Here is a 27,262-nt window from a genome sequence, read left to right as displayed (position 1 = left end):
TGCTCAGGGCCTGGGAGAGACCCTGGGGACGGGGGTGGCCTGGCTCCACACTGCATGGTCATTTCCTGAGACGAGCAGATAGAATTGCACTGGGTGTGTGGCATCTGCACGGCGCTGGGGTGATGTGTAGGCTGTGTGGGACGTTTTAACTCCGAGCACACGGTTTGCTAACGTTCCATGTGCCGGTGTGACCGGTATGCCCTGTGGCCGCCGTGTACGCTGCGACCCGAAGTCAGCGCCAGGTGCCAGGTGCGAGCGGCGGACTGAGCGCCGGGGAGCCGACGCCGTGTGCCCAGTGCGCGCGGGAAAAGGTGTGTGGCAGCGCGCTGGAGGGTGTGAGCGTGCGTGTCCCGCCGGCGCCGCCCCGCCCCGAGGCCGGGCAGGTGTGGGCGGGCCGCCCGGACCCTGCCGAGCCAGGGCCGGGAGAGCCGGCGGGAAACAGGAAGCGGGGGGAGGCGCGCGGCGGCCGGACGGCAGGGAGCCGGGCTTGCGGGCGGACGTGCGGGTGGCTGGCCGTCCGGACACTTAGCCTGGACCCGGGCGGCGATGTGGGGAGGTCCGGGCAGCCCGGTTGGTGGCGGGGCCGGGGGCGGGGCCGGGGGCGCCGCCGACCCCGCCCCCCTGCGCCGCAGGAGCCGCCGCCCGAGCGCCGACCCCGGAGTGCGAGGCGGCTCTGGCGTGCGGGGTGAGTCCCGGGGGTTCGGGGGCCGGGCATCCTCGGGGCGGACGGGGCGCGGGAAGCCGGGGGAAAGCGGAGGGGATACGAGGGGTCCTGCAGACGACGCCCGGAGCTGGGATCGGTCGGCGCACCCCGCCCCCAGCGCCCGCGCTGACCCTCGCGCGCCTCTGGCCCGCAGACCCCGAGGACGCGGCCATGCCGGGCGGAGCCGAGGCTGGGGAGGCCGAGGAGGAGGCTGGGGCCGGCTCCGGGTCCGAGGCGGAGGAGGACGCGCTGTGGGAGCGGATCGAGGGCGTCCGGCACCGGCTGACGCGCACCCTCAACCCGGCCAAGCTCACGCCGTATCTGCGCCAATGCCGGGTCATCGACGAGCAGGACGAGGAGGAGGTGCTGAGCACCTACCGCTTCCCGTGCCGTGTAAACCGCACCGGTGAGCCGTGGGGGGCGCGGGGTCGGGCCTGAGCGGGTGGGGCCGGCCTTCCCTGGGGCCTTCTTGGGGCCGACCGGCCAAGGGCTCTGATGCCCCGGACCTCGCTCTCCACATCGGTAGGGTGGGATGGTTGCTGTGTCCGCCATCCTGCCTCCTTTAACGTGTCCGCGTGTCCACACCGCGCCTGGATTTCTCTCCCGCCTCCTCGGCCCACCTTAGAGTAAGGGGTTGGCTGTAGTTGCGGTTCAGGCGGGGCTTGGGACCTCCCGGTCACAGCTGGTGGACTTGGCCGCGTTCCTGTGTCCTTTGCCGCGTTCCTGTGACCTTTGCTTTCATAGGTTCTCCCTGTCCCCCGCTTTCTGTGTGTCACATACTTCTCGGAGAGTTATTTTTCTTTATTTTCCCATCCCAGTTTTTTGAGGGTGCCTTCTCCCGTAGGTTGTGCCTGAACGGAGCTGGCGAAGCAATGCGGGTCTGATGGTGGAATTTCAGGCACTGGTCAACGAGATAGATATTTTGGTTTGCCTTTGAGGATGGAGGGGGCTTTTCTGTGCCGTTGTAAAGGCAGGCGCTGTTTGCTGGCCCTGTATCTGTGTGGAGGGCAGGCAGGGGCTTGGGGAGCTGTTGAAACACAGTTACCACTGGTGGTGGAGGGGGAGTGGGTCCTGATTCTCCTGGCTGCAGCAGACAGGCTATCTCCTCTGATGTGTTGAGTCAGGTCCCTGTGTGTGTCACTGGTTCAGAGATCTGGGGAATGTGGGCCTTGGAGTAGTCGGGGTGGGGGGCGGGGAGCAGACGGGAGAAAGCAGCTAGGCACTGGGGGCAGCCCTCACCTTGACCCCTGGACACCCACCCCCAATTCTCCAGGGCGCCTGATGGACATCTTGCGCTGCCGGGGGAAGAGGGGCTATGAGGCCTTCCTGGAAGCCCTGGAGTTCTACTACCCGGAGCACTTCACACTGCTCACTGGCCGAGAGCCTGCCCAGCGCTGCTCCATGATCCTCGGTGAGTGGGTCTGCAGTGGGTGCCAGAGCAGATTCCTTACCCCCTCCCTGTGAGGGGGCACTCCCATTGTGGCCATTGAACAGGCAGGGAAACTGAGGCACAGAGACAGCTGAAACTGTCTGCCCAAAACCTCCCCAGCAGGCTGAGTGTGGGGCTGGGTTTGTAACACAGTTAGAGTCTAAATTCAGAGCCCACACACTTAAGGTAGCTCTTTGCCCCTGAAATTGTTCTCAGACATGTATGTGGCCGACATGTACCAGTTTGCAGTTTCTTCTGTAAAAAATTCAAACATGCCATGAGACGAGAATAAACAGCAAAGATCTTTACTTCTTCCTTCAACTCTGCTCTGCTGGTAACAGTTTGGCAATTATACACACATGCACACACATATACAGGGGATCATCTTACATGTCTTGTTCTGTATTTCATTTTTTCTTGGAACAACTGGTTTTTGTGATTCATTCCCCCACCACCACCAGTGTGATTCTGTTATGCTTGTTTTTAATGACTGCATCGTGTTTGTTAGTGATGTGCCATAGTCATTTAACACATCCTCTATTGATGTGTTATTTGCAAATATTACAGTGCTGGGAACATCCTTCTAGGTGCATCTTTGTGCACATGTGTGTCTCAGGAGAAGTTCTGAGAAGTCAGATTTCTTAGAGAATATGTAGCTTCCCTGGTGACTCAGTCTGTAAAGAATCTGCCTGCAGTGCAGGAGACCTGGGTTCGATCCCTGTGTTGGGAAGATCCCCTGGAAATGGGAATGGCAACCCACCTTCAGTATTCTTGCCTGGAGAATCCCATGGACAGAGGAACCTGGTGGGCTGCAGTCCATGGGCTCGCCAAGAGTCAGACACGACTGAGCAACTAACACACACACAACATGGGTCCCTCTAGCAGTGTATGAGCACCCTTTTTGTTGTACTCTCATTCATCCTAGGGATCATTTAAAAATATTTTTTTTTGTGGTTAGATATGTGAAAAATAATATGTTGTTGTTTTAAGTTTGCACTTTGTTGAAAGATGTACTCAGCTTACTCAACAGTTTAGTTAGCCTTGGGCAAATGACTTGACATTTCTGTGCCTGGGTTTGTCTCTCTTTGAAATGGGTTTAATAAATAGTACCTAGCTTAAGTGTTGTGAAGATTACATAAATTAATATACATATGTAGACCAAAGAGTAAAGTCAAATGTTAGTGGTACCACTATTATTGTTGTTACTATTATTGCTAGTGAGTTAGAGGGGACTCCCAGGTGGCACAGTGGTAAAGAATCCACCTGCTAATGGAGGAGATGAAAGAGACACGGGTTCGATCCCTGGGTTGGGAAGATCCCCTGGAGTAGGAAATGACAACCCACTCTAGTATTCTTGCCTGGAAAATTCCATGGACAGAGGAACCTGGTGGACTACAGTCCATGGGGCCACAAAAAGTGGGACACAACTGAGTGACTAAGCACAGCTCAGCACAAACATAGGAAAATACTTTCCTCATTGCATCTCGGCATACATACATGCTCAGTTGTGTCCAACTCTTTGTGACCCCATGGACTGTGTAGCCCACCAGTCTCCTCTGTCCATGGGGATTCTCCAGGCAAGAATACTAGAGTGGGTTGCCATTCCCTTCTCCAGGGGATCTTCCCAACCCAGGGATCAAACCCAGGTCTCCTGCATTACAGGTGGATTCTTTACTGTCTGAGCCACCAAGGAAGCCCATGAATACTGGAATGGGTAGCCCATCCCTTTTCCAGGGGATATTCCCTAACCAGGAATTGAATCGGGCTCTCCTGCATTACAGGTGGATTCTTTACCAGCTGACCTACCAGGGAAGCCCTTTCCTATGTTTACCAGTCATTTTTTTGTTTGGGAATTTGCAATTTGATAGTTTCTGGCCATATTTTTATTTTGTTGTTTGCTATTGATTTGTAGGAGCTCTTTATATAGTGTGACTCTGTGTCATGTGTTGTATTTTCTCCCACTCTGTTACTTGTCTTTTAACTTTGCTTCTTACATCTGTCATCATTCAGAAATCTCTTATAGTTTTTTTTATTTTTGCCTTGTTTAAGAAGCCTTTCCCTGTCCCCACATTGTAAAAATGGGTTCCCAATATTTCCTTCTAGTGTTTTTCTGGTTTGGGTTGTTCTGTGTGGTCTGCCATCTTGCTGGATTTTATTTGCCTGAACTGACTTTTCTCTGCCCTGTCCTTGGCAGATGAGGAGGGGCCTGAGGGCCTGACCCAGTTCCTGATGACAGAGGTGCGGCGGCTGCGGGAGGCTCGAAAGAGTCAGCTGCAGCGGGAGCAGCAGCTGCAGGCCCGGGGCCGGGTGCTGGAGGAGGAGCGGGCAGGGCTGGAGCAGCGGCTTCAGGAGCAACAGCAGGCTCAGGAGCGCTGCCAGCGGTTGCGGGAGGACTGGGAGGCAGGGAGCCTGGAGCTTCTGCGGCTTAAGGATGAGAACTACATGATCGCCATGCGCCTGGCACAGCTCAGTGAGGAGAAGAACTCAGCCGTGCTGCGCAGCCGGGACTTGCAGCTGGCGGTAGGCCCTGGGGAGGTTGGGGTGGGGTGTGTTATGGGCAAGGGGCAGCTTTGCAAAAAATGATGGTAATATGCTGGCCGGCTGGTGTCCCAGAGCCACCATCTGCTGGCTACTGGACCATGGGCAAGTCCCTTCACTCTGTGCCTCAGTTTTCTCATCTGTAACATGGGGATATTGATAGTGCTTATTTCATTGAGTTATGACTGTGGTTCTCACCTGGGGTTGATTTTGCTCCCCCTGCCCCTAGCAACTTTTGGCCATGTCTGGGAACACTTTTGATCATCACAACCAGGAGTGTGTTACTGGCGTCTAGTGAGTAGAGGCCGGGGATACTGCTAAACGTCCTTGGAGCCCAGGACAGCTCCACAACCAAGAACTGTCCAGTCCAAAAGGTCTGCAAGTGCTGCGGCAGAGAGACCTTGAGGTAGAAGGATTTCTCGGATTTAAGATACAGAATTTAAGACATGTACAGGGCCTGGTGCAGGGTTAGTGCTCAAAACCTGGATTACGGTTAGCCATTGTTATTGGTATTATTAAGTATGACTCTATGCTATGTAGGTTACACGCATCATATCAGGTAATCTCACAAAGATACCGTGCTCCATGTTCTCGTTTTGAAGTACAGACACAGGTGTAGATTGTAAAGGGACTTGCTTAAGGTCACAAAGCAGCAAGTGGCACAGCCTGGATGTGAACAGGTCTGCCTGGTGCCCCTGCTGGCTTCTGCCTTATGATGCTGTTCCTCTTGCTCCCATCCAGATGAAATCTCACCCAGTTCTCCCTATAAGCGAACGAGGCCATGCCTCTTACAGGCTGAGCAACTGAACCTCTCTTTCTTGGTGTCTTTTTGGGTCTTCACATGGGGATAAAGCTGGGATTTTACTGCTGCAGAGAGTTGTCTCAAGGATTTGACAGTGCCTGTGGCCAAGCCAAGAGATGCAGGGTTTGATCCCTGGGTGGGGAAGATCCCCTGAAGGAGGAAATGACAACCCATTCCAGTATTCTTGCCTGGAGAACCCCATGGACAGAGGAACCTGGTGGGCTACGAGTGAAGTGACTGAGCACACACGTGGCACACAGTAGGCTGTCCTTGGCAGTACTGTACAAGGTTCCATTGGGGGATTTTGATGGTGGGATCTGAAGCCCCCTGACCCCTGAGCCTCAACTGTGGCTGGGGCACCCCAGGGGGTGAGAGGTGGCCGTGGACAATGGGTCACATGTCCGCGATGAGCCTGTAAGCGTGAGAGCACTGGTGTGCTGGAGCCTGTGACTGTGGGTGCCATTGGGGGTGGGGGTGGACATCTGGGGAAAGGACTGGGGGTTGTTGAGGCCACAGGTTCATGGACCCAGGCTGCCAGGCCCACTTGAGCCTCAGGTTCCTCATCCTTGAAGTGGGAAGTCACGGTGCAGTGACATCATAGCAATATAGCACCTCCTGTGTAGTAGGCATGGTCCTCCGGGCTTGATGTCCATCAACTCCTGTAATTTCCTGGGAACTCCACTGGATTGGGGGTCGGGTAGAGCCCTGTTATTATCCCCATTTATGAATGAAGAAACTGAGGCACAGACAGGTTGGTTGGAGTACTTTCCCAGGGTTCCAAGATGGAGAATTTCTGACTCTACTCTGGGCACTTCTGGGAGTCGGGTGAGGTGGGGAAGGAGCCTGGTGGGGAGAGCCTGCTCAGAGAGGACAGTGTGATGGCCTCTGGTCCCTGGGTGTTGGGAGGGGCTGTGGCCAGCACAGTTTGTCTCACCCTTGGGTTGCATGTGATTGTAAGTTGGGTCTGCTGAAGTGGTGGATATGTGCATGTGACTGGGTGGGGGGTGCCTTGTGTGTGTGTGTGCGTGTGTGTGCGCGCACACACCTGTCTGGAATCTCCTGGGGTTGGGTAGAGGGATGAAGAAGAGGTGTTGGAGGTTCTCTGTGTGTCAGCGTTTCAGCTCTAGGTGCACATAGTATGTGTGTGCTTAGTCACTCACTTGTGTCCAACTCTTTGTGACCCCATGGACTGTAGCCTGCCAGGCTCCTCTGTCCATGGAATTTTCCAAGCAAGAATACTGGAATGGGTTGCCATTTCCCTTCTCAAGGGGATCTTCCCGACCCAGGGATCAAACCCACGTCTCCTGAGTCTCCTGCACTGCAGGCAGATTCTTTACCACTGAGCCACTGGGGGCGGTCCAGGATGGCCCTAGGGGTAAGAAATCTGCCAGTGGGCAGAGAACAGCTGCTTTTTTCCGGTTTAGCTGGTGGAGGGTAAGGGATGAAATTCAATTAATAGATAAACTTTTCTTTAAATGTAGCTACTGTACACTTGCCTTAATTTACTGGAGCTTTTCCACAACCAATTAACAAAGGTTTTGCAGGTGGAGATGAACAGAGCAGCTGATCATGCTTTTTCTTGGCAGCTTGGGTTCCCTCCGCCCGCACCGGCCCCCCCCCCCCAGACAGGTGTGTGGTGGCTGTGATTTTATACGGTATTTTATAAGGTGCAAATTTAATGAGCTGTTATTTCTAAGCAACATAAACTTAAAGGAATGAACGCTATAATTTTGTGCTAAGTGAGTTTGTACACCAGGATTAAATGCATCTGTTACTTCCTGGTGTTTGGCGGAGACTCCCAGGTGCCCTGTCCCCTGAGCTCATCTGGGAAGCCTGCCGGCCTCGGGTCAGGCAGGAGGTCGGGGTGTGTGGCTGTAGTTTGCTGGAGAGGGTGTGACCACATTTGCCCTTGTAACTAGCTGTCTTTCTCCGGCGGCTCACAAAGCGGGTTTTGTGAGGGGAAAGGAATGTAAGAGTCATGAATTTCTTTCTGAGTCCTCTGCGGAGGAGGAGTGGGCTGTTAATTCGTGGAACTGCCTGACCCAGGCTCCAGATCCTTGCGTGTGTGGGGAGGGGGGTGGAGAATGCTATGCCAGGCTCTGGAGGCTGGGAGGCTGTGAGTCCTTTCCAAGCAAGGCCAGGGCACTCCTAGGGCACCAGATGTCAGCATGCCTGAGTGTAGCCCCAGAGGTCACTGTGTCTTTTTCCAACAATGACATCATTTCGTGGCCTGCCACCTGCTGCTCTAGCCACTTCAGACCCCACATGAATTTGGAAAATCACTTGGGCTAAGTACACTCATAATCCAGCCAGCTGGTCGTACATCTCTGCCATGGCCACCACTCAGCCACCCACACAGCCCCCTTGGCCAGTTTCTGGCTGCCCACACTGAACTGGTAACAGTGGGGGGAGGGTCCTAGGATTTTATTCAAAGCTGTAAAAATAGCCACTGTTACACCCCCAGCAGTTCTGTAGTTTAAAGGCGTCTGTCCACCTACTGTCTTGTTTGATGCCTGCAATGACTTTGGGAGGCAGGTGGTGGAGCAGGAGCAGGGGGATTGAACAGGCCCATTTTACTGATGGGGAAACTGAGACCCAGAGGAGGTAAGTGACTTGCTCAGGATGACGGAGGGTAAAATGGTACAATTGAAACCATGACCCCAGATTTGAAATTTGTATTGGGAGTGAAGCAATAGCATAACCATCCCTCATGGAGGCTCTGGTAGGAATATCTCTAAGGGAGGATCAGACTCATGGCTGTTCTGTGCATATATGTTGAGCGGGGAGGCTTTCTGAGGGGGGACATCCTGGCTCTTGGGCTGGGTGAGATCCTCAATACTGTCTTCCTCCTTATTCCCCTGGGAGATGAGGAGACTGAGGCACAGAGAAGGGACCATGACTTGCCCAGGGCCACACGGAGTTAGAGGCCGAGCTGGGCCCAGCCCCTGGGTCCTCCTGTTCTTGGTGCAGCCCTCCTTCCCATCCATTATGCTGGTGCTGGGCTCAGTTGCCTGTGCTCCATGTCAGAACTGCAGGACAGACAAGTGTGTTGTGATCTGGCCCATCCACCCACAAGTCCTTGAGGCAGATTCCCCTGGGGCGGTGGCTTGACCTTGTCATATTGATCCAGCCTGTCACTTCTTTGTAGACATGTCCAGGGAGGATGCCTGCTCGGGCCCCTCTGGGAATAGGGGAGGCACCCCGGACTGTGGGAACGGGACCTCTGTCTCCCCTCTGGCCTGGCTGGTGCTCCCTCCCTGAGCTGACCCGTGTCCTGGGCCCCAGGTGGATCAGCTCAAGCTCAAGGTGAGCCGGCTGGAGGAAGAGTGCACGCAGCTGCGAAGGGCCAGGGGGCCACTCCCTGGGGCCGAGGAGAAAGAGAAAGAGCCCGACAGTGCGGACCTGGTCTTGGAGCTCCGAGCTGAGAACCAGCGGCTGGTGGCCTCACTGCAGGAGCTGCAGGAAGGCCTGCAGCAGGTATGGGGGGAGGCCGGGGGGAGGCGAGACCCTCCTGCTCACTTGTCCCCCTGAGGCCTGGAAAATGAGGGTTCTAGATCCAGGGATCTGAGATCTGGCTGGCCTCTTAAGCTCTGAGTGGAGGTCCTCAGCTCGCCCTGAGTGTTGAGTCTGGGGTCTGGGGCTGAGGGAGGGAGGTACTCAGGAAGCCTCTGAACTCCTTGAAACTGTGCATCTGATTTTGTGTGTGAGCGTTTTTCTGGGGAGTGGGCCCCCAGTTTTCCTTGAATTTGTAAAGGAGTCTGACCGTGGAAAGGTTGAGACCTCTGAGGTCTGGGTGGCCCCAGGGCTTGCTCAGTGTCCTGTGGCAGGTCAGGGACAGCATGGGCCTACCACCTGGCCATTACTCCTCACAGGAAGTGGGGGAGGAAGCTAGGACTCTGGTGTATTTTATAGGGTTGGGGGTGCCTAGCTAGGGTGTGGGTCTGGGGACTGGATCTTCGGCCCATGGTCTACCTGCCTGGGCCAGGTTCAGACCCTATGAAAACCCCTTGTCAGGCCAGAGGAGGGGGGTGGAAATAGGCCTTGGAAGTATTACCCATCTTCTGTCCTGGCTAGCTGGTGGGGGGCCAGAGCAAGAGAGAACAGGCCTGGTTCTTGTTGAGGAATAAGATCCTGGTCCAACTTGTCTGAACACGCCCTCATCCACTTACCTCATTTGTACCCCAGATGCTCCCTGGAGGGTGGGCAGAGCTGCTGAGGCCACACCCACTCAGCAGAAGGGGAAGCCAGGGTTCAGAGAGGCCAAGGCTCTCGGCCAAGGGGGCAGAGCTAGTGGGCTGGGGCTGAGGGCTATGTGTCCCCCCTCATCCCACACTCAGGATGGGCCTGGAGCCAGGGCTGAGGCAGCACTGAGCTCTGACACCCGCCCCTGCAGGAGGCAAGCCGGCCAGGGGCCCCGGGCTCTGAGCGCATCCTCCTAGACATCCTGGAGCATGACTGGCGTGAGGCGCAGGACAGCCGGCAGGAGCTGTGCCAGAAGCTGCATGCTGTGCAGGGGGAGCTGCAGTGGGCAGAGGAGCTGCGGGACAAGGTGATGTCCACGTGCCCCATACACCCCCTGCCTTGCCCCCACTTGCCTTTTTGCTCACAGCCTGGGGAAGCTACTGGGGGGATGGGGGGATGGGCATCACCCGTTTACTTAAGCCAGCTTTCCCCTAGCATCTGCTGTGTGCCAGGTCCCATGCCAAGAGCTGTGCATTCGTTTGTTCTCAAATATGTGTTGAGGTCCATCTGTGAACAAAACAAAGGTCCCTTCTCCTGTGGAGGACAGATTCTAGCAGGGGAGACAAACAGGACACCTTATGCATAATCCACAGTCTCTCACTTCATGTCACGGAGGGTGATGAGTGCTGTGGAGGAAGCAGAGTGGGTTAAGTGGGCAGACTGCAGTTGAAATGAGGAGGCCCAGGTGGGTTGGGATGGGTTGTTGTTCCCATTTTACAGATAAGGCAGCTGAGGCCCAGTGAGATGTCAGTTATCAGCCCAGGCCACCCAGCTGGGGAGGTGGGCATTCATTACTGGGGCTCAGGCCTTTCCCTGGACCTGCTGGGCTCCTGCCCATGGTCCCCAGCCCTGGAGTCTGACCAGGGTGTGTCCCATCCCGCTCCACCCTGTCGCACCCACAGTATCTGCAGGAGATGGAGGACCTGCGGCTGAAGCACCGTACGCTGCAGAAGGACTGTGACCTGTACAAGCACCGCATGGCCACCATCCTGGCCCAGCTGGAGGAGATCGAGAAGGAGCGGGACCAGGTGAGCCCCGCCTGCTATGTGCCCAGTCCTCTTTCCCATCCAGGGGAAGATGGAGAGAGGCAGACAAACAGCATACTCAGCAGTTTAGGATGGGGCAAGCAGGCCCGGAGAAACAGACAGGGGGCCTGAGCGCTGAGGTGTGCCAGCCCTGCCCTCTCAACACACCTGCCTCACTGGGCTCCTGGGACAGGTATGAAAGCTGGTGTGGGCGGCCTTGGCATCTGAATCCCTGTTCTCCCCACATCAAGAGCGAGGCTTTCAAATGTTTGTTGGTGAAGAGATTCTCAAAAGTTCTGGCTCCCAGGCCCTGGGTACCATTCCTTCACCTCCTGAGGGGTGGGCCAAGGCCCCCAGCCCTCCTCATCTGAGCTCCCCGTGCAGCGGGGAGGGCAGGAGGTTTTGTCCTTGTTCGAATCCCTGGAATCCCTGGAGCAGTTGGTGTCTACACGTGAGCGTGGGCCTTGGGGGGCCTGGTGAAAATGCAGATTTCGGGTTTCAACCCCGGACATACTGAGTCAGGTGGTCTGGGGTGGGCCCAGGAATTTGCACTTCACCTGGTTGCTCCTAGCCCCTGAGACTCTCACCCCTGCTCCCTCTGAGACAATGGGTGATAGGTCCCCGTGGCCACAGACCCAGCTCTTGGGCACCATGGTCTACATTGTGTGGAAAAGCTCTTTGGGTGCACTGGGCTGGGTTTTGAACCCTGGAGGCTGGGAATAAAGTCCCCCATACAGTGTGTCCCGTAGAAGAGTTTTGAGTTGTTTCTGGGAAATGGCACGAGCCTGGACTCTGCAGCTGTGTCCCTGCTGGCCTGGTGTCCCTGTCTGTAAAATGAAAATAAGGAGACTGTCTTAACTCGAAGAGTTAGTATGAAGATTAAATGAGCCAATATTTAGCACAGGGCACAAGCGTGTAGGAAGTTCTTAATAAACATTAGCTGCCGGTCCTGTTGCTACCCACCGCTCCACCCCCTGGCCTGATCTGAGAGATCAGAGGCCAGGACAGCTGAGCCAGCATGTCACCTTCGGCTCCTGGCCCCAGTTCCCTCCTTGCCCACTCTTGCCAGGCCATCCAGAGCCGAGACCGTATTCAGCTGCAGTACTCGCAGAGCCTCATTGAGAAGGACCAGTACCGGAAGCAGGTCCGAGGCCTGGAGGTGGAGCGGGATGAGCTGCTGACGGCGCTCACCAGCCTGGAGGGTGCCAAGGCCCTGCTGGAGGTTCAGCTACAGCGGGTCCAGGGGGGCCCCCATCTCAAGGTGAGCAGGGTCAGGAGTCCAAGCTGGAACTCTCGGCCAGAGTGAGACCTGGTGAGAGACCTCAACTGGGGGTGGGGACGTGGGGGACTCATTGGGAGTCCTCACCTGGGCCTGGGAAGATGCAGGCTCTGGGAGGAAACATGTGGGTCCTGGCTGGAGTCATCATTTGAGGTCAAGAACATGCCAGTCTTGGAGGGGGCTGTTGGCCAGGGTGGACAAAATGCAGCTCGGATGGGTGGGGGTTGGTGTAACAGGGAACACGACAGGAGTGTAGGGGCCTCTGGGTTTCTGAGGTTATACCTGGGGCACGAAAAACAGCTTGAAGCTTGTCTTATCATACACTTGGAGAACCCCAGCTCCCTGAGGGCTGGCAAGCATCTTAGAATGCAAAATGTGTGCCCTAGAAGTTCCTCAGAGACTGACTAGTACAGTTGCCTCATTGCACAGGGCCCAGAGAGGGTCAGAGGCTTGCCCAGGATCACATAGCCACCCAGCAGTGGAGCCGAGCCCCCAGATCCCTTATAAATCAGACACTGGCTCTCAGATCTCTGCCAAGATAGGAAAAGAAAGGATTTTCCTATTTTGTGTGTGTGCTTAGTTGCTCAGTCATATCTGACTCTTGGTGACCCTTTGGACTGTAGCCCACCAGCTCCTCTTTTCATGGAATTTTTCAAGCAAGAATGCTGGAGTTGGTTGCCATTTTCCTCCTCCAGGGGATCTTCCTGACCCAGCGATTGAACCCACATCTTCTGTGTCTTCTGCATTTGCAGGCGAATTCTTTACCCACTGAGCCATCGGGGAAGCCCCTTTCCTATCTTGGGTTTGCTTAAAAGAGGATCAGTCCACCAGGAGTGTAGTACCTGAAGAAACAGAACAAAAGAAGCATAAATCTGTGATTTTTGACTTTTAAATATCCTCAGTGGTTTACTTTGCCCTAGAAGTCCTATAGGGTGGTTCCCTTACTTGCCTACCTCGAGCCTGGTTCTCTCAGTCTCAACTTTTTTTTTTTTTTTAAATTAAGCTTTTTGTTTTGTATTGGCATATAGCCAATTAATAATATTGTGATGCTTTCAGGTAGACAGCAAAGGGACTCAGCTATACATATATGTGTATCCATTCTCCCCCATACTTCCCTGCCCTCCAAGATGCTAGAGGACATTGAGCAGAGTTCCATATACTGTATAGTAGGACCTTGTTGGTTATCCATTTAAAATATAGCAGTGTGTACATTGTTGACCCCACACTATCCCTTCCCCCCGTCTCAGCTTTTGATTCCTAGAATGTGTCAGTCCTGCCTCAGGATCTTTGCTCTGACTGTTCCATCTGCCTCCCCAACTTTAACACCTACTTATCCTTGAGTTCTCAATTCGAACCACGCTTTGCCTGGAAAACACTCTGATGGCCCCCTGGCCGGGTGGGGCCTTTGAGTGCCTTCACCACCCTAGGTACCTTCCTTCCCAGCTCTTTTGGAAGCTGAGCCTTAATTCCTTCATCTGCCTGCCTGTTTATAGTTTGTCTTCTCCACTAGGCTGTGAGCTCCATGAGGGCAGGAATGCAGCTCCCTCCTTCCCCACCTCATCCCTGTTTCCAGCACTCGGGCGTTGAGAAAATGGTGGTGGCTGGCCCCGGCCCAGCGCTGCTGACTGCTCCCTCTCCCCTTCCTCTCCAGGCCTGCGCCTCTTCCCATTCCCTGTGCTCCAACCTCAGCAGCACCTGGAGCCTCAGCGAGTTCCCATCCCCGCTGGGAGGCCCAGAAGCAGCAGGGGAGGCGCCTGTCGTGGGAGGGCCTGAGCCCCACACCTCGGTAAGACGCCTGCCCTAGCCCAGATGTGGGGGGTACAATGGCCATCATATTACTACTGACACACAGGGGGCTCTCCAGTTTGCTGACCATTCCATTTCCCACAAGAGGGAATTGAGGCCCACGAAAGCCAAGTGCCTTGTTGAAACCCCCAAAGAAGCTGGCTCAGTGCTGGGCCTGGGCTCGGGCGCCAGAAGACCTGGGGAGCCATTCACATTCCAAACTTCGCAGAGCCTGCCCATCCACTCTGGGCTGTAGTTCCCGTCTGTGAAATGAGCACAAACTTGGCACCATGAGCTGTGGACGGGTGCTGTGGGGGTGACTAGGTCCTGCTGTGACTTTGCAGGAGGAGGCCACGGACAACGAGAAGGAGATCAATCGCCTCTCCATCCTGCCCTTTCCGCCCAGCGCTGGCTCCATCCTCCGCCGGCAGCGAGAGGAAGACCCCGCACCCCCTAAGAGGTAAAGGGAGAGGCCCAGGGTGGGCGGTGGGCAGGGTGCTACTCTTACCTCCAGAATCCCTGATGCCAGGGTCAGGTCCAGGCTGTCACCTCCCTTTGCTGCCCTTAAATGACTGGAGCTATGGAAACTCAGGTCCCAGGAGTCATATGTGTAACCAAGGGGTTAAGACAAGGTCAAAGGGCAGAGTGGGCTCAGTCCCTGCTGAGCACCCTGGCATGAGAGTCACTGGAGGTTAAGCCTGAAAGAGCCTTAATCCAGGGGGAAGCCTGGGTGTTCAGGACTAGGAGACACAGAGGAGGTTCTCAGGGATCAAGGATCTCAGGCAAGAAAGGCTGCAGGTTCAGGCAGCAGCAGAAAATGGGGGCCAGATAAACTGAGCCATATGATTGGTGCCAGGACTGAGGGCGGGAGATAGTCTTCCACCTGGCATGTGTCCCCCGTCATTGGCTTGATGTAATGAGTGAACCTGCCATGATGAGTGTGCCATGGGAAGGTCATGGTCTAGTGTGGGAGGCAGACCCTGGAGCTACAAATGACAGTAGAAAGTAGGGTTGGGATGCAGCATGAGAGGTCAGGGCAGGCTTCCTGGAGGGAGACCAGAAGGGGTGGCCTTCTAGGTGGAGGAACATGGGCACAGTTACAGTCAGAATATTAGCTTCTTGCCCTGTGACTTTAGGAGTCTAGCCTGCATGTGCTTGGGGGTTGCCAGACTTTGGGGCAGCACGGGGACAGGAGCAGGGGGTGGGGCTGAGTGCCCACTGCGCTCAGTGCTGGCCCCTCTGCCCTCTCTCTGCCCAGGTCCTTCAGCAGCATGTCAGACATCACAGGTAAAGGCCCCGGGACTCCCTGGGGAGGGCTCATCTGGGAACCCACCTGAGGCCTGTGCTACCTATGCTGCCTTTGGCCTGCGTCCCCTCCCTGAGGCTCTGCTGTTCCCTGAGCAGAGAGGCTCTGCTCAGGAGGCCCTGAGGCAGTTGATTCCCACCTCTCACCCTGACCCCATCCTGGTCCTCTCTCCTGGTGCCAGCTGTGCTCTGTGGAGCTACTCAGTTCCAGCCCGCCCTTCCCCTTCTTCCAGGAAACTGAAGGGTCACCCTGGTCGACTCAGGCCCAGCCCTGAGCCCTTTGAGTCCAGTGTGTTCCCAGGGCCTCCAACCTGCCAAGGTCTCTGGGCCCTGAGCCATCTCTGAGCTCAAGGGGCAACCCCCTTCTCATGGACCAAGCCCTCCCTCACGGCTCTGCTGGCGCCCCTGAACCTCACCTCTCCTCCCCAGGGAGTGTGACGCTCAAGCCCTGGTCCCCGGGCCTCTCCTCGTCCTCGTCCTCCGACAGCGTGTGGCCTTTGGGAAAGCCGGACAGCCTTCTGGCCAGAGGCTGTGGCCTGGATCTCTTCAACAGGTACGGCAGTCTCCTGGGGCAGGGTGGAGCTGGGGGGCTGGTTCGGATCCCCGGAGAAGGGTGAGCAGGGGTGGGGTGGGAGGGAGCAGCAGCGAAGCCCTTGCCTCATGCCTCTGTCCAATTGTTGGGTTTTTGCACAGAGGCAGACGTTGAATTCGTATGCTGTCACCATTGTCTGGGAGGCTTGGGCTGGTTATTTCACCTCTCTGGGCCTCAGTTTCCTCATCAGGGTAAAGGGCACAGCAATGTCTTCTGCAGGTGGAATTTGGAGGCTTAGGACTTGTGGCAGCCAAGCACCCCGCTTTGCCAGGCGTGTGGTGGGTGCTTGGTAGGTGGCAACTGTTACTTGTACTGCTTGCCTGTCCCTGCTCGGATCTCCCAGCAGGACTGGGCCTCCCAGCAGACTTTGTGCTGAGGGCGGGGTGGGGTGGTGGTAGTTTGTCATTTGTAGCTCCCTGCAGCTGAGCTGGCCCCATGCCGTGACTGGAGACATGAACCTTGGCAGCTCCCAGCATGCTGCAGGCCATGTGCTCTGTCCGTTTTGGTGGATGCATGGCTTTCCTGGTCAGTGATCTCAGGAGGACAGGCAATGGGAGAGGCTGATCTGAGAATGTGGCCTTTGAACGCAGCCAGGAGAGAGCAGGCCAGGAGGGCAGCTGGGTGATAGGAAGAGGAGAGAACAGAGGCTGTCCAAGGACAGGCCTGGCGTTTGGTGGTGACTGGCGCGTGAAGGCAGGGAAGGGGGAAGGGGGAAAGGTGAAAGTCAAGGCTAGGGCAGGCTTTGTGAGTCAGGCTGGGGAAGTGTGGTGCTGTGCACCATGGGAAACCTGGGCGGCGAGGCGGGTGGGTGATGGTGCTTAGCTATTACTAAATGCAAGGCCGGCTCCTGGCTGCTTTAGAACATTCCCTCTTTCCCGGGACGCCGGCTCTATTATGATTACCCCTTTTTTATAGAGAAGGAAACCGAGGCTCAGAGAGGTTAAGCGACTTGCCCGAGGTCACACAGCTGGGACGTGCCAGGACCAAGGTCCAGAGTGACCTGACCAGATTTGGGTTTTGGGGAGGGCATAGGAAGCAGTGAATGTCAGAGCTGGAATGTGGGGATGCTGGTTACAGAGGACAGGTCGCACAAGAAATCAGGGCAGAGCAGCACCGGGAGCCTCCTGCCTCCCGAAAGCAGCTTGGCCAGGCCCCTGCCCCCACTCTCACCCTTAGGCACCGGGCCCAGCGTGACATTGTTTCTCACTGTGCAGGACGTGCTTCTGGGGGAAGGGGCGGAGGCGCCTCCCTTCCTGCCTGCCTGGCCCTTCCTCCCTTCCTCTACTCAGGCCTGCAGCAGGGGTCCTGGCTGTTGTCCAAGGGCCTCTGGGATGCTGCAGAGGGAGCTGGAGGTTCTGACCCATATGATCATGGGACCACCTCTGATGCCCACACAGTTCCTGGGGAGGAGGGAGATGGGGGAGGAACACAGATTGAGGGGTTGGGGCAGGGTTGGTGGACTAAGAGAGAAGGGGGTGGGCTGATGGGAGTTCAGGGATGTGAGAGCCCTAATGGACTGGGGAGTACTGTTTGCACATGTCCTGGGCGGGAAGCAGGGTTACAGGTCAGAGCGCAGGCGGGATCCAAACAGACTTGTGAGCCAGCTGAAATCCTGGCTCTGTCACTTGCTACTGGGGGGCCTTGAGCAACTCATTTAATTTCTCATTACCTCAGTTTTCTGCTCTGTAAAATGGGCTCACAGTAGTATCTGTCCCATGGGGTCATTGTGGAGGTTCTAATATTCTTACTAGAGTGCTAAATGCAGTGGCTGGCTCGTAGTGAGTGGGAAGTTAGCTCTTAGCTATTATTGGTGCTGTTGTGGCTTGCAGTAGCCCTGCAAGCCCCATATACAGATGATAATGAGGCTCAGAGTCAGGAATGTGTCCCATGGCCTCTTGGTGGTGGAGCTGGGGATTCCAGAGTCCCTTCCTCTCATCACAGCTACTTGAGTTGTTTTTTTTTTTAACTTTTGTTTGTTTTTGACTGTGCTGGGTATTCGTTGCTGCACACAGGCTTTCTCTAGTTGCAGCAAGAGAGGCCTACTCTCCAGTTCTGGTGTGCAGGCTTCTCATTGTGGTGGCATCCCCTGTGGAGCTCAAGCTCAGTAACTGTCACGCACGGGCTTAGTTGCCTCACGGCATGTGGATTCTTCCCAGAACAGGGATCAAATCCATGTCCCCTGCCTTGCCAGGCAGATTCTTAACCACTGTACTACAAGGGAAGTCCCCACTGAAGCTGCTTTAACCTCCGCCTGTGTTGAGTGGTCCCTGTATGTTGGGCGTTGCAGCTCTTCGCTCTCCCTTGCCCCTCTTGGCTCCCAGAGTCTTGGGCCAGGGCAGAGGATGGTCAGGCAGGTGGTAAAGAGTGAAAGTGAGATGTTGGGTGGGGAGGACACTGGGAGAGTATTGGGGTGCTGTCTCCTGGGCAGGGCCATACCTGCCCGCTCTTGTCACAAAGACAGGATCTCCGGCATTGGCCAACCTCGCACAGGGAAGGTTTGGGTAGGTCATTGTCTAACTCCACCACCCACCAGCTGTGTAACCCTTGGCAATTGTAACTTCCCCTGGCTTCAGTTTGCCTCTTCTCTTATGTTGGGGGAATAACAGATGGCTTCCGTGGTTGGGAGGATTCAGTGAGGTAATCTGTGTGACATGCTTACATCTCAGCTTCAAAGGTCCCTGACCTATGAACCTAGGGATCTTCCCACAGTGCCCCAGGGTGTAGGGCAACACTTACCAAGCCACCTAACTCATGATGCTCAGGGTTGGCAGAGTGAAGGACTTGGCCCAGTACCTGTTGTTCCCCTGTGACCTGACTCCTGAGCTGACACTGGGGGATAGGATTGGGAGCCCTCTCCTGGTGGATGGGGACCCCCATCCTTCCCACAGGCAGGACTGGGATCATCAGATCTTGTTGCAGTTGCCAGAAACCTAAGAGTTCCTGAGAGGTTGGAGCAGGCAACCCCTGCCCTCCACCATGTTCCTTTTTCTTCCCCACACACTTGACTGCTGAGGTCTGAGTCTGAGAGACCTGATTTGGATCCTGCCCCGTGAGCCCCCAGGTAGTAGCTTGGGGCTGTGGAGGCTCAGAGAAGTCACTTGGTCCCTCAGGAAGGTAGGCAAGGGCATCCTGAAGGAGAGGATGCCCAAGCTGGGTCTCTGAGCCTGAAAAGGTGGAATGGCTGAGGAATTGCCCTGATGCTGGAATTGCAAGGAGGGGGCGTGGCATGCAACCAAGGGTAGGGAGTGAGCAGATGGACCTGGAGGGCCTGAATGCAGTCTTCTCGCTGGGCCCTCACCTAGAGAAGCCAACAGTGGTCATCTGTCTATGGGTTTGAAATTGGGTCAGAGGAAGCTGGACCACAGAGAGGTGACTTGTCCTGAATCACACCTGGTGATAGCGAATGTCTAGTTTTTATCGGGCACTGTTCCAGCAACATCCAGTGTTTAAACTTACTGAGTTGTACAACAAGGTAGATAGACACAAATGGGACTGCTGAGAACCAGAGGCGAGCAGCCAGGCCTCCTGGCCCCAGAGTTCCTGCTGGTGCCCTCCACACCACTTTTCTCAAACTCTTCTGATGGTATCCCGCCACAGGAGAAACCCAGTTCAAGTGCCTGGAACAAAAGGGTCACGGGAAGATAATTGGATTTACTTGAAGGGAGGCAGGCTTATATTTTCTATTTCATTCCATTCAAAAACAGTGCTGGTCATGACCCAGTGAATTTCATAAACCATTTAGTTGGAAAGCCCTGGAGCCCTCTGGTTTCCACCTCTACCTGCATTATCTCTATATTTGTCTAAGCCTCACACTCACGGTGGGAAATGAGTGTCATCATTGTCCTTGCTTTATGGGTGTGGGGATAGAATCAAGTGGCCAGCTTGCTTCCAAAGGCTAGAGCACAGTTAGTACTGGGGTTGGAGCTGATAGCTGTGGCTTCAGCCATCCAGCCATTGGGCAGCATAGCCAGGCCCAGCCTCAGGCCTCCCATCTCTGTCCAGGCCTTTCTGTGCCCAGTCGATATGGCCAGGACAGTCCTGGGGCTGAAGGAGCCTGTAAAGGCAGCCCAGATGTCCCCAGCACCCATGTCTATCCCTAGCCCCAGGGTCTCGGTCCTCTATTTTGATTGAGGGGGCAGGAGCCAGGCTGGACTCCCAAGGGCCAGGGTCTTCCCCTGCATGGGTACTGATTAGGTTAAGGTCTTTGCAGCCTTGCCCACCCTGGGCAGGCAGCAGGGGGCAGTGTGGCTGTGTGGCTGAAGCTGCCAGGGTAGATGAGGAGGTGAGTAAATGCCCAAGCTTTTCCTGGGCTCCCTCTCTATTTGGGGCACACCCACAGAGCATGACCTCTTCCTTTCCCCAGAACCACGGAGGAGGGGTCATGGGGAGACTTGTGGTCAGTTCTCTCTGAGTCTGGCCACAGGGCTTCATCACTTCTTATCCAGGGTTAGGCAGAGTCCTCGTATGATAGGGATTTGGTGACTCTGTCCTGACAGTGGTACCCACTGACCACCAGAGGAAGGTCAGATACCTTCATTCCTTGCCCTCCATAGGCTGGCTCCAACTTGCCTTTCCTGGGAGCTGTTTCCCAGGATGTTAAATTAGTTAATTAGGGCAAGGAGTTTAGCATGGTGTCTAGCACATGGGAAGCACCCAGTGTTTGATGCTACTGTTATTATTGTTATTAAATTCTTCTGCATTGTATCCTATTGTCCACACTTCTGCCTATACCAGCTGTTTGGTCTGGAACCATAGGGTTCTGTCTGTTCCAGAAGTACTTCTGTTCTTTACCCTCATGTAGCCTAGCTGCTGCTTCCTCTGGGAAGCCCCTCCCCTTTATGCTCCTATTGCCAGCAGTAACCATCCCTGATCTGTTATGATTTAAGGGTGACCTCCTGCCCTAGACTATGAGCATAACAAGCTTTTATTAGTCATCTGCCAGATGTGCCAGACACTTGTGATTGGTGGTAGGGATCCAGAGCCAAACATGATAGAGGGCTGATTCTCAAGGCATTTTATTGAGGGAGGAAACCAAGGGGAAAATAGAAAAACGGGGTGCTCCAGCAAGAAGCTCCACCTCACTGTGTGCAGGGGTTTGAGGGGTTTGGGAAGGAGAGGTTGCTTTTGACCTGAGCTATGAAGGATAAGCAGAATTTGCCAGGCAAAAAAGAAGCGAAAGAGCCTTCCAGCAGGTGCAGTGGCCTGGGGTGGCAGCCCTGGCATCTTTGGGGCATCACTATAGTTCTCCAAGAATATTGAACTGAATCAACATACTGACTAAACGCTAATTCAATCTCCTTTCTCTCTGCTCAGGTCTCTGGCCATCCGAGTGTCTGGCTGGAATCCCCCCGGGGGACCTGAGCCCCAGGACAAGGGCCCAGATAGCCTGTCATTCCTCGGGGACAGCTGGTCTGGGGCTGTTGTGCGGAGGGTGCTATCTGGACCAGGGTCGGCCAGGGTAGAACCAAGAGAGGTGAGGCCTCGCCCCTCTGAGCTGGGGCAGAATCAGTACATTAGCTGGGGCTGGGCGCCCTCTGATTGGTGGATCTAGATCATTGGGCAGAGTTTCTGGAGATTGGTCGAAGCAGAGGTGGGCTCATCGACTAGCCCCGCCTCAGCCAGCATTAAGTGAAATCTGATTGGGCAACGGCTGAGAGGTGGGGCAGACTGATAGCACCTGGACAGATCCCCAGCCTTACACGTGGAAAAGACCAGACTGAGCCACGCTCGGTGGGGAGGCCGGTTGCAGGGAGCAGGGTCTGACTGGGCACGCACCCTGTGAGGTGGGAGCATCAGAATTTTGAGACATGGTCACCCCCACACGTGGTGTTCTTCAGCCCAGGGCTGTCCTGGGAAGTCCTGGGAAGCTAGCTCAGTTCCCTCCCTGTCTGGGTTTTCTCTCAGCCAAGGGCAGAGGCCGCTGGTTTGGAGGGGGCAGGCCTGGAAGGCGAGGCCCAGCAGAGAACCTTGCCCCGGAAACAGACGTCCACACTCCCACTGATGGACTTCAAGGGTAAAGCTGGCCCGGGGCGGGCAGGCACTGAGGACTCAGGAGTCCTGGAAGGTCAGAACTGAGGGCCCACGAGAAGGCTCCTCCAGTCCATGGTGTGGGTGGGACAGCCGCGGCCTGGGAGGGGGATGCCTCGCCTCCTGACTCCTGTCAGTGCTCTTCCCTCTGCACCACTGCCTCCTTGCTAGTTGTCTCTTCTTATGCTCTTCCTCTGTCTTGTCCTCAGTAAGCAACTTACAGTGAAAGGAGCAGTGGATAGGAGTCCAGGAACCTGGGTTTGGGTCCTGGTTCTGTTCCCAGTGGGTTTGGTGGCTTGGGGCCCATCCCCTCCCTCCCTGGTCCTTGGACTCTCATTTTAAGAAGGGGAAGGTGTGACCTCTCTGAGGCTAATGCTTGACTTTCTCCTTCCCTTGTCCTTACTGCTACCCCCTGCCTTGTCCACACTCAGCCTGCCAGTCCTTCCACGAGGCCCTGGACGCCTGGGTGAGGGAGCCAGGAGCTGAGCCCTTCTACATTCGAGCCAACCTCACCCTGCCTGAGCGGGCTGACCCCCACGCCCTGTGTGTGAGAGCTCAGGAGATACTGCGGCTGGTGGACCCGGCATATAAGCGACGGCAGGAGTGGTTCTGCACGCGGGTCGACCCCCTCACTCTGCGAGACCTGGACCGGGGCACCGTGCCCAATTATCAGAGGTGACACAGCCCGTGGCCCTGGGAGCCGGGACTGGGATGGGGGACTGTCTCTCTTCTCCCGCAGTCCCTCGCCATCCTCTGGGACAGGATTGGGGGAGGGGGCTAGAGGAGAGAAGGTGAGGGACTCCCTACCTCCCTACAAACTCATGACATGACCTCCCTTCTTCCCCTACCCCTTCCCGCCAGAGCCCAGCAGCTCCTGGAAGTTCAGGAGAAATGCCTGCCATCTAGCCGACACCGGGGCCCCCGCAGTAATGTAAGCTGGGCTGCGGAGGACAGGGTGAGGGCTTGGGGAGGGGGTGCCAAGTCGGGGGCGCCAAAAGGGAGAGGGCAGGCTCCATTCTCTGGAAGCTGGGGGAGGAGACACCACCCATTTGGTTGCTCATCTTCTTGGTGAGCATTTTGGTTGTGTCTTCACCCAGACTTGGTTGATCCTATCCCCAGCGTGTCCATCAGAGAGAACAGCAACAGGGCTCCACTCCAGGTAGTTGAGAGGGGGAAGTGAGGCAGTGTGCCTGGTGCTCAGGAGCATGGGTGGCATGCGGTGGGCACTTAATGATAGTCACACTCCCTTCTCTGATCCCTGGACCATGCGCCTGGGCAGAGCAAGGCTCAGAGAGGTTAAATATTTCAAGAGACCACGGTACTAGAGAGAAGGTGGAGAACCTGGGCTTTAGAGCCAGGCCTCCAGAGTTTGCATCCCAGCTCTGCTCCTTCTTTGCTGTGTGACCTTGGATGACCACCTGACCCTCTCTTGAGGCTCTGCTTCATCATCTGTAAAATGGGGAACCCATGCCTGCCTCGTGGGTTCATGCATGTGGGATCTGGTTAGCGTTTGTCCCATTGTCACATTATTTGACACCTGTCAACTACTGATATCCATGGGGTCGCAAAGAGACCTGACTGAGCAACTGAACAACAACAACCACGATTGTTACAATTAGCGGTGTCAATTTTGGTTTTTCTGTACTCTTCCTACACTGCTGATTAATTGGAAGAGACCCCAGAGTTTGTCTCTTACATCTTATTAGGTCCTTCTGGGCCTCGATCTCTGATCTGTAATGTGGGGGCAGACCTAAGGCTCCTCTAGCTCTAACTAGCTCTAGCAGCCTTACTTCCCTGGATTCCTAGTGATGGTCACCCTCCTCTGTCTCAGGGGCTGTACTGAGCCAGGTGGGGGCAGGGGACAGCCAGATAGAGAGGGGGTTCTTGTGCTGACCCGTGAGACTAGACAGTAGGGCCCTTTCTCCCTGAGGATGGGACGGAGCTGAGCTCTCAGGTGTCCCTCTTTTTCTACTCCCTGACCAGCTAAAGAAGCGTGCCCTGGACCAGCTGCGACTGGTGAAGCCCAAGCATGTGGGGAGTCCTCCTGGGGACTCCCCAGAGCAGCTGCTGCTGGAGCCCTGCTCAGGTGCGTGCCCAGGTGTGAGGGTGCAGCCACTGCCTACGGGCTCCAGGAATGTGCCCATCTGGGTGTCCTTTGGCCTTGGTGTTCCCTTTGGCCTTGAAGGGCTTGTGGGAGGGTTCCAGTCAGGGGCAGGGTGCAGGCCAGGGACCTGGTGGGAGATGGGCCACCAGGATGGAGGGAGCTGGTCTGTGTCCAGGTGTGACCAGGGGTGAGGCACGGAGAAGCATGGGCCTGTTTCTGTCTGGCACAGCATGCACAGCTGTGCCTTTTGCCTGTGTATGGTGGCAGGTGCCATGATGACCCCAGAGAGAGTTCCTGGAGGAAGGAGGATGAAGGGTTAGGGGGGCCCAGAGGAATGAATAGCAATTCTGAGGGTAAGGCTGGTTAGGAAAGGTTTCCTGGAAGGGAGATTGTCTGAACTGGGCCTTTCAAGGATGAAGACGACTTCATGCCAGGCAAAAGGCAAAGACTCGGAGGCATGGCTATGTGTCGTATGCTTGGAGGACACAGAGTACAGCAGGCGCAAAACTCTTGTCGTGCATTGTGCCAGAGGGGAGGGGGAAGGGAAGCAGGGGAGGGGCAAGGTAGGAGGGGTCCCTGCCCACCTGGGAGCTTGGGAAGGCTTGACCTGGGCTCTGACAGAAGAGTTAACTGGGCCACCAGGGCATGCAGAGTTCCCATGATTACAGCTGCTGATCTGTGAGGTCGGAATAGAGCTTGTAGTGAGGGGATCTGTGGCTTGCTGCTTCCCCAGCTCCGGCAGGGCTGGGTCACCCACGTGGAGGATGTGGCCTTCTTCCTGAGAGTTGTGGGAAGTCACTGGTGCATTGAACACAGGGGAGTTACAGGATCTGACTTCAGCGTTGAAGCCTGCCTCAGCTGCCGAGAGGAGAATGGCCTGTAGGGGGCACGGGTGAGGCCTGGGATGGGGAGGAGGACAGTCCCAGTGAAGTCCAGCAGCGGGTGTTAGGAAGGGAAAGAAGATAGGGGCCTTGACAGGAGGCACTGGGGTCCTGAGTATTGAGGGGGCTGGCCGTCCCAGCAGCGAGGACCTCGTGCCCTGGCTGCACCCTCATCTCGTCTACATGCTGTCCCCTCCCGTGCCCAGAGCCAGAGCGGAGCCTCAAACCCTACAGCCTGGTGCGGCCCCTGCTGGTGTCTGCTCTGCGGCCCGTGGTGCTCTTGCCTGAGTGCCTGGCGCCCCGGCTCATCCGCAACCTCCTAGACCTGCCCAGCTCCCGACTGGACTTCCAAGTGTGCCCAGCGGGTAAGCCTGTGCACTTGAAGATGGGAGGGCGGGGTGGCACCGTGGGGCAGTCAGGCCCACTGGCCCTTCGTTTGTGCCTTTCTCTGCTTTGCAGAAAGCCTCTCTGGAGAGGAACAGTGCACACTGTCAGCGCCCGGAGCCCCCAAGGCCCGGCCTGCCGCCCCCAGTCTAGGCAGCAGGATCCGTGCCATCCAGGAATCTGTCGGGAAGGTGGGTGCTTGGGGTGGGGCATGGGGGTGGTGCCCTCTGGGCCCAGGAGCAGAGGGTGACCCTGGGCAAGCCCCTTCCCTTCCATGGGTGTCTTTGCACCTGTGAAATGGGTGGCCTGGGGCACTCTGCCTCAAGTGGCTCACCCTGCAGAATTTGGCTGATACATCTGATCTGTTCATCCTTGTCTCAGACTTGCCGCTCCCCTGGGAGCCACCTGGGGCTGCCAAGGGTGGGGTGAGCGCCCTCTGCAGATCAGGGTCTAGGGAAAGTGACTTATTTCCCTGGGTCTTGGGCTTTCCCTTCCAGTTCTTTCCTTATTGCCAAGGTGGATGGGGAAGCTGGACCCTGTAGGGGGATGTTTTAAGGGGGCCCAGTCAGGGGGCAGGGAGGCTAGGGTCTCTGGCCTGGGAGTAAAATGTAGCCTTGACCACCCCTCCCCCGAGAAGAAGCACTGCCTGTTGGAGCTGGGTGCTCGGGGCGTGCGGGAGCTGGTCCAGAACGAGATCTACCCCATCGTCATCCACGTGGAGGTGACCGAGAAGAATGTCCGGGAAGTCAGGTGAGTTGGGCCGGGAGGAGGGGTAGGGACCCTGTGCTTCCTCCTGTTTGGATGCCTTGCTCTCTCTCTCTCTCCATCTTTTCGTTTGCCTTCTGTCTGTCTCTCTGATTCCCTCTGTCCGTCCTCCCTCTCTGACTCTCCATGTCTTAGTCCATTCCTTTCTCTCTGTCTCACTGTCTGTCTTCATCCCCTGCTCTGACCACAGCCTGCTGTCCTCTCTCGGCAGGGGTCTGCTGGGCCGGCCGGGCTGGCGGGACTCTGAGCTGCTGCGGCAGTGCCGGGGCTCAGAGCATGTGCTCTGGGGGCTGCCCTGCTCCTGGGTGCAGGTGCCCGCCCACGAGTGGAGCCACTCGGAGGAGCTGGCCAAGGTGGTGCGGGGTCGCATCCTGCAGGAGCAGGCCCGCCTTGTGTGGGTGGAACGTAGCAGCACCAGAGGCGGCGGCAGCAGCAGCAGCAGCGAGGCCTGAGGGCCCCCCTGGAATGCCTGTGCCTTCCTCACACACTCCAGAAGCCACCACCAGGAACCCTGGTCTGCAGTGGAGCCGGGTCCTCCCCATCCTGAGCCTTCCTCAACCCTGGAACTCGACGTAGGGCCCTCGGCTCTGGGCTCTGGGCTCTCTCACCCATAGGAGCCCCTGGCCAGAGCTCCCTCCCACCCCTGGACTTGCTGCTCTGGGCCTTCCCCTGGCCCTGTGTCTCCATGGACCCTTCTCGTGGGTCTCACACACACATCTGTGTCCTGTCCCTCATGGCGCTCCTCAGAGCATCTGCGTTCTCAGTCCTGTGCGTTGGTTTGCACACTCAAGATCCCACAGGGTGGACTCGAGTCTGCCCCTCCCCTTGGCTCACGAGGTCTCCTGGCTCCACAGCCTCTTATTATTTTTTTTTGGCCTCACTGCGTGTGGCATGCAGGATCTTTGTTCCCTGACCAGGGACTGAACCTGTGCCCTGTGCAGCGGAAGCACAGAGTCTTCATCGCTGGACCGCTGGGGAAGTCCTCCACAGCCTCTTCTGTTCACAGGAGCCCCTGGGCCTGTGGTGTGGGACACCCAGCCACGCAGCTGGCATTTCTTGTGTTCACCTCCACGGGGCGTTGTGGCTTCCCCAGTCCACTGTCACTTGTGCCCCTCGTGTCTTCCAGTCACATGTGTGTCTGTGGTTCTCCCCTGTGTAAATGCCATGCCCCCCACCCCCGTGACCCTTAGGACACTAACCCGCGTGTGTTCCTGGTGAGCACACCCGAGGACCATGTTCTCACAGCACCTGCGCCCCTCCCTGCCCTGCCTCTCAGAGGGATGGGTGGGGAGGGGGCCAGCCACTCTGTTACCAGAATGTACAGCTTGTGGATTTTTAATGGGCTTTTTTTTTCCCCTCAGAAGCTGCACATTATGGAACATTAAACAGTTTGTCATAGAA

General features: G+C 56.3%; 1 protein-coding gene across 5 annotated transcripts; it reads left to right on the top strand.

The window, feature by feature from the left end:
* Nucleotides 1-292: 292 nt before the first annotated feature.
* On the top strand, nucleotides 293-27,262 carry CARD10 (caspase recruitment domain family member 10). Of its 5 annotated transcripts, none has more exons than XR_015164874.1 (22): nucleotides 434-685; nucleotides 858-1,109; nucleotides 1,977-2,114; nucleotides 4,327-4,652; nucleotides 8,758-8,949; nucleotides 9,866-10,021; nucleotides 10,617-10,742; nucleotides 11,809-12,000; nucleotides 13,670-13,804; nucleotides 14,148-14,263; nucleotides 15,062-15,090; nucleotides 15,538-15,661; nucleotides 21,014-21,173; nucleotides 21,605-21,764; nucleotides 22,159-22,402; nucleotides 22,589-22,658; nucleotides 23,711-23,813; nucleotides 24,565-24,723; nucleotides 24,919-25,077; nucleotides 25,172-25,287; nucleotides 25,734-25,846; nucleotides 26,073-27,262. XR_015164874.1 is itself a non-coding variant. In XM_086404033.1 (21 exons), exons 2-21 carry the CDS (start codon nucleotides 875-877, stop codon nucleotides 26,311-26,313), a joined length of 3,135 nt encoding a protein of 1,044 aa, XP_086260159.1. In that variant the 5' UTR covers nucleotides 293-311; nucleotides 858-874; the 3' UTR covers nucleotides 26,314-27,262. The 5 variants fall into 5 exon arrangements, 3 of the variants coding, with proteins under 3 accessions (XP_086260159.1, XP_086260161.1, XP_086260160.1); XR_015164875.1 differs by having other exon boundaries at nucleotides 435-685; nucleotides 21,605-21,713; XM_086404033.1 differs by lacking the exons at nucleotides 434-685; nucleotides 24,565-24,723 and adding an exon at nucleotides 293-311.

The sequence above is a fragment of the Bos grunniens genome, chromosome 5 (assembly GCF_055505025.1).
Source record: "Bos grunniens cultivar Pamir isolate PY7600 chromosome 5, Bosgru_T2T1.0, whole genome shotgun sequence".
Lineage (NCBI taxonomy): Eukaryota > Metazoa > Chordata > Mammalia > Artiodactyla > Bovidae > Bos > Bos grunniens.
This window is presented reverse-complemented; position numbering and strand designations above follow the sequence as displayed.

Coding starts and splice junctions, on each gene's coding strand:
- CARD10 (XM_086404035.1), top strand. CDS start 547: ATGTGGGGAGGTCCGGGCAGCCCGGTTGGTGGCGGGGCCGGGGGCGGG. Junction 15,662..21,013: donor GGCCTGGATCTCTTCAACAG/GTACGGCAGTCT, acceptor CTCTCTGCTCAG/GTCTCTGGCCATCCGAGTGT. Junction 23,814..24,918: donor GCTGCTGGAGCCCTGCTCAG/GTGCGTGCCCAG, acceptor TCCCGTGCCCAG/AGCCAGAGCGGAGCCTCAAA.